Source organism: Plectropomus leopardus, chromosome 12 (assembly GCF_008729295.1).
Source record: "Plectropomus leopardus isolate mb chromosome 12, YSFRI_Pleo_2.0, whole genome shotgun sequence".
Lineage (NCBI taxonomy): Eukaryota > Metazoa > Chordata > Actinopteri > Perciformes > Serranidae > Plectropomus > Plectropomus leopardus.
In genome coordinates, this window is record NC_056474.1 from 27,898,690 (window position 1) to 27,904,986 (window position 6,297).

General features: G+C 36.7%; 1 protein-coding gene across 2 annotated transcripts; it reads right to left on the reverse strand.

Annotated features, from left to right (window-relative positions):
- Positions 1-1,267: 1,267 nt before the first annotated feature.
- atpsckmt (fATP synthase c subunit lysine N-methyltransferase) lies at positions 1,268-5,392 on the reverse strand. Of its 2 annotated transcripts, none has more exons than XM_042497230.1 (4): positions 4,845-5,392; positions 3,821-3,958; positions 2,911-2,961; positions 1,268-2,033 (listed from the first exon to the last, which is right to left on the reverse strand). In XM_042497230.1, the coding sequence occupies exons 1-4, from the start codon at positions 5,127-5,129 to the stop codon at positions 1,812-1,814; spliced, it is 696 nt and encodes a 231-aa protein (XP_042353164.1). In that variant the 5' UTR covers positions 5,130-5,392; the 3' UTR covers positions 1,268-1,811. The 2 variants fall into 2 exon arrangements, with proteins under 2 accessions (XP_042353164.1, XP_042353163.1); XM_042497229.1 differs by having other exon boundaries at positions 3,821-3,976.
- Between the last annotated feature and the right edge of the window lie 905 nt (positions 5,393-6,297).

Consider the following 6,297-nt stretch of genomic DNA (forward strand, 5'->3'; position numbering starts at 1 on the left):
TCCCCACCTATCCAAAAAAACTCCCCTTTTTGTGCACCTGGCAGAAAAAAACCACTAGACCTTGTTATGACAAGTCAAAAATGATGTCAAAATGTGGTTCCAAAGCCATTACAGTGCTGGTTTTAACAATAAGTTCAGTCTCCAGTCTTCACTTCACTCTCACTAACTATTTTGGTGCCAGCGTATTGAACAATGTTTTCGGTTTTTAACGGCAGTTACAGAAAATGAAAAAAACAACCCAAAACATCTGATTTAATTTTCTTGGTATTTATTTATTTATCCATTTATTTATTTATTTACAAGTAAAAAAAGAAAATAAAGTGACATTACTATGATATATATTCCATTTCTTGCTCTGAACACTAAAAACAGATGTTTTTAATTTGTCCTTTTTGGATTTTGTAATAAAAATGAAATAACTAATAGTTTTGAGTGGTTTTTTTTTTTTTCATTGATCTGTTTCTGAAAAGACAATTAAAAGACCAAAAAGTACACTGACCTCATTACTACTGATGTTCTTTTTAATCCCTTGTCTGATTTTGAGCCCCACAAATGTATGGAACATGAAATACCTATTTGTTTCACTAGTGTGCACATATGCAGAGCTGACTGTCCTCTGATAACTGGAGAAAATTGACTTTGAAGGATGACTGTTTTTTTTTTTTTTTTTGGGGGGGGGGGGGTTAATCTGGATCCTATTTTCCCATGTTTCTTGTGTCTAAGTGGCTTATGGGAACAGAATTGGTCCAGAATTGAGCAAAATAAGCCATGTGGGGCATTTGTGCATCATCAATTTACAACTTGTAAACATGCTCATTTTTGCAACTCACAGGCTCTGATTATTGGAATGTGTCTGTGACCTTTTTGTTGAAGAGTAATATCTTTTTTATTTCACCAGAAACAGCCCCCAAATTATCACCAAACTCCACTTAAATAACCGGAATTTAAGTGTGCGTAGAGCCACCATATTTTCACTACAGCCTGACTTGTACTGGATTTTTAGGGCCCATGTCAATACTAATATTAGGGAGTAAAATAATCCCGATATTGATATATCAGCAGATATACTATCTATCTTATCTGATCTATTTCAGCTATCCCTCTAATATGGTTATAAAACACTTTTGACAAAGATATGTTTTGGAGGCAGGATATTTTCAGTTTAACAATAACATTTACTGGCAAAATAAAATCAGTGCACAGAAACAGAACACCTATTTGGGAATTTAATTATTATATTATTATATTATTATTATATGTTACTTCAAGCATTTTTTTCTAAATTATGTTCTGTTAAAAAAAAAAAAAGTTTCATATTTGTACATATGGGACAACATATACACTGATAACAATATATCTGTGAAAGGCCAATATCAGCTGATAAAATGGGCTGACTGATATATCGGTTGGGCTCTAATAGACGTTAATTGACAGTGCACAAATTTGCCACTACGGCTGCAACTCTCTCGCTCAGTACTGGACCAATTTTAAAAATTGTTGCTCCTATTAGTGACTTTGACACAAAAACATGGGAAAATAGGGTCCAGGTTGAAAAATACTGATGTTACCCCTTAGCATGGTATAAGCACTCATTAAGGCAAGTGCCAATTAGTTTTGTCTTTCTACTTCGCTCAGTTTGACATTGATGTGTAAAGACTTACTACCATTTGGCACATTTTAAAACTTGAACATCAGTTTTTTCCACCCATTTCAGATCCACCCCACAAAGGAAATTGCATGGATTCAAAACAGGACCACATCTCAGGGTTGCAGTCCATGATGAAAATTTAACAATATCTGATTGTTGGCATTTATGTGTGGGAATCTGGTGTATCTTCATGTTCTGGTGTTGTCTTCCTTGTCATCCCACGTTGTACGTGTGATTTAAATGTCTTGGCATCGTACACCCACACAGTGTCTATGCCCTCCCCGGCGGTATGTTCGGGGATCCAAGTAGGGAAGGGGAAGCGGCAGGCCACCACCTTGGCTGTACTCGGTAACTCATTTGCCAGTTTCAGCTCCAGCTGGTCCATCTGCAGACACAGAAAGCAACAATCAAAACATCAAGGGTACCACTTTGGGATTCTGAAAACTTACTTGGCGATTTTAAAAAAGAGCACTCAGGCAATACAATGATACAACCGAGGTCAAGAACATCTGATCATATTTAATTGCTCTCTCTAGTGAAGTGGATGGTGCAATTTCTCACAAACAATAAATGATTTTATCTATTGTACTATTTCATTCAGTTACTTAAACTAGCCAACCAGAGTGCACACTCTAAACAGGTTTTTCATTAACCCTCAAATTGCACAAAATGAAATTGCGGATACAAAATATGCCTAATGGAAACACGGCAATTTCGGCATATTTCGCAAAACTGCAATGGAAACACTTTTTTTGCATTTATAGCTTATATGATGTGTAACAGCAGGTAGCGGTAATGGGACTTTATGGATGCCAACCACCATTAAACCCAAAGAAGACAAAGTACAACAAAGTCACAATACATTCTACAAAACATGGCTTAGTATGTGCGGACAGAGGAAGAGACAGAGATCTTCTTAACTATTATACTAGACAAAGAAATTACGCTGATATTTGATTGGCTTTATTGAGTGGCTGCAATAGAAATAAACCAGTCAAAGTTTTGAACATCCATCGCCATGGTTATTGTAATGTTATCACGAGAGCAAAGTCACACAACATTGCGCAAAATATCCATCAGTGGCAATGCAGTTGAAAATATTGCTTATGTTTTGCGCAAGTCTGTATTAGAAACCCACCTACTGACTATATGCTTTACTAATTTAGTAACTTCCATTAGCAAACATGGCATTGATAATAAGCTTAAAATGCAATAATAAAAATGCTGCTAAAAATGACAGCAGCGCAAACAGAAGAACTCACCATTTGAGGGACTCCAAAAATGACAACATTGGAGTATTGAGCAAAACTGACCTGCAAAGAAATCAGAAAGAAGTGGAATATAACAAGTATGTTTTTTTAGGGGATGTACGATATTGGATTCTTGCCGATACTTGATATGCTGAAACTTTTTAACTCATTTGGGCTGATTGCTGATACTGCTATATACACATGTGTTTTTCCACCTAATTGCAGAGAATATCAACTGGTGGCAGATGCAGACATAACATACAGTTTTTCAAAATATACACATTCACTGGAGTAAAAAATGGAATTACTTTAACTCTTAGGAACTGTTTGGTGCATTTTACACACTTTCCATTCTTCATTTTTTTGATCATTTTGGCTGTGTTCATGCATATGACATACATTTTAGCAAGATTGTGTATTTTTGTTTAATCTTGGAAATTCCAGCTCAGCTCCTACAGTAAGTCTAAAATACACTGTGCAAACAAAATTGTTACATTCATACTGTTAAATTGTTAAATCCAACAGCTGTCAAAGTATAAAAGCATGCATTGTATTATTTTTAGATGTTATTCTGAGCTTTTGCCTTGGGATTTGTCACTTTTACTATTTTCTACCTGATTACATAGTTTTTACTATATTTAGCATTAGGAGAAAATACATGCTATTTCCACTAGATTTAAATCACCTAGTGCTTTTGTTTTGGAGAGGAAGAGACCTTCGCAGATAATTCAGCTCCCGGTAAAAACCTTCTGAAGAATGAACACAATCCCCACCACTAGATGCCACTAAATCCTAAACACTGCTCCTTTATGTGACACCGTATGCCTATAACAACAAAAATACATTGACTGCTATTATCAAATAAATGCATTTCCCCCAAATGTAGTCATATACTATACTTTACCAATCATGTATCACTGACCTTCCATAAGTCAGAGATGTGGAAGGAGGTGGAGCGGTGGACTCCCTCTCTCAAAGCCCTGTAGCGAGAATACCAGACCAGCCAGGGGTTCAGCTCAAAGCCTGATGCCTGAAAGCCCTGCTTGGCTGCAGCTATCACCTGCAGGAGGAAGGACAACTGAGGAGAATTCAATTCAGCAACGTGAAGTAACTGTAGCAACACTTGCATTAGGATGAATCTAAGAATGTTTTTGGTTTAATGCGATTGGCAGGAGTTAAAAGCTAATGTTACACTATAAACAAACAATACTTAAATCAAATGATTAAAAGTCACCACCAAAATGAGGCCGGGAAGCAGTTTTTGGCACAGCTAGATGTGATTACATTCTTTAGTCTCATTTAGTCACTTGTTAGCAACCACCTTTTCAAAGACAAATAAGAGCTTCTTAGTTCACAAATTGGGTATTTAATGATGTATTTATGTCAAAGAACTAATCATGACTTTCACTGAAGCTTGTGTTAACCACAGTTTTAGGCTTCTAACCAAAAACACAATCAAAAAAAAAAACATTGAAGAGAGACAAGGGAACCAGAGGTGCTGAGATGCTAACCCCTTTACGGTTTTAGGGCTCATTACTGAGGCTCTTCATATAATATGCTTGTGACATCACAACTTCACAGAAGTCCTGACAGCTTGTTTAAAGCCACAGCTTCTGAATATGGGCTGTGCACATTTCTGTGTGGGTTGAATGTTTTGATACTTAAACAGTATTATATAAGACCTATACCTGTGTTGTAATGACAAAAAGTCATGAAAATCAGATTTTTACAATATGGGGACTTTAACTCTGCCACAGAGGAGACAGGTTTGGCGTTCAGTAACAGTAAACAGTGTTATGACTAAGAAAAATAGAGAAAATGTGTTTTACCACAGGCACATAGGGATTTATCAGTATAATGAGCATGTCACCAATATTGCTGTTTACTTCTATAGCACTGATTCTTATTTTTTATGCCTCTATATCCACACTGAACACAGCACTTACTATCCTTCCATCTCCACTCCCAATGTCAACCAGCGTCCCTGACCGGGCTCGCAGCACCCTGAGGACATTCTCCACCTGAGCTGTAGTCGCGGGGACAAACGGGAGACAGACTTTCCTGAGGGCAGGAGCCACAAACGGAGCAGCCACCGCGTACAGGGCGACCAGAGACCCTCCCAGCACCCCTGTGACCACCACACCGAGCCGACTTCTGCTCTTTGCCTCCTTCACTTCGCTTTTTAATTGTCCTGCTGGTGCCGAGTCTAGAAAAAGCTCCTCCTGTGACATGATGTTAGCTTAACGGACGCGTATAAATGCGCAGCTAACTTTCGCTGAAGTTGGGCTGCATGAATGACAGCTGGGACTCTGCTACAGGTTAGCTAACCGAGCTAAAGTAACTGTCATAAATGAAGCCGGGTAATAATTAAAACGCGCCTGCTCATTGTGCTAAGTCAAACGTGCAAAACAAATTATTATAAACAATATAAATGGCTAACAAGAGAGCGACCGTCCTGTTAGGTTATTCTGCTATGCATGCGTTCATTCTAAACGATGACCTGTGCAACGTTGATACAAGCCCGAGGGGATGACAAAGATAAGGGAACAAAGGTTCCGCCTTCCTTCCCTCCCTGGTCAACTATTTTTCTAATAATACACAGTAATCATCCCAGCTAATTTTCAGGTCATTTTCTCCCCTACTTTGACAGTTCATTTTTCAGTAGACATTTCTTGCCGAGTTTCTTGTTGCCTTTTTCCATCTTTTTTAAAGATATGAAACCAATTTCTCATGTTTGAATGCTTGTGAGAGGCATCTGAAGGCAGCACAAGAAAACTAATCTCCCTCAAGGTGTTTAAAAGAGTTTTAAAAGGTACAAATAAATACACACACACACACACACACACACACACACACACACACATAAACACACACACATTAAATGACAATGCCATGGAGTAAAGGAAAAAAGAATTTTAATGAAATAAATAGTCAGTCGAATAATCAATATAAATAAATCAGACAGAAAAAAATGGGATGAACCGAATTGAAAATAAATTGATGCACACAAATAAACCTCAATAAATCCCCCCAAACAAACAACAGATTTGATCTCATAATATATGCATTTTTACACAGAAACAAAAAATATAAATTTCAAGCCTACTAGGTATCATAGTGTATTTGCAAAACAATATTTGGTCATGTTTTTTTTTTTTTTTTTTTTATTTTTTTATTATTATTATTATTATTATTATTATTATTATTATTATTATTATTTACATTAATGGCCGTGCTCACCAGCTAATTAGTTGAGATTCAAGAATTCAGCTGTTTTGTTTATTTACAGAGTATATGTGACCATTCTCTGCATATTCTCAGAATAATTTAGTTGAATTTGAACTATTGACTAGACCTAACCATTTGAAACCTGAGCAAATTGGCTTTATTTCTTGAAAA

Coding starts and splice junctions, on each gene's coding strand:
- atpsckmt (XM_042497229.1), bottom strand. CDS start 5,129: ATGTCACAGGAGGAGCTTTTTCTAGACTCGGCACCAGCAGGACAATTA. Junction 3,977..4,844: donor GGAGTGGAGATGGAAGGATA/GTAAGTGCTGTG, acceptor AATTCTCCTCAG/TTGTCCTTCCTCCTGCAGGT. Junction 2,034..2,910: donor TTTTTGGAGTCCCTCAAATG/GTGAGTTCTTCT, acceptor CTGTGTCTGCAG/ATGGACCAGCTGGAGCTGAA.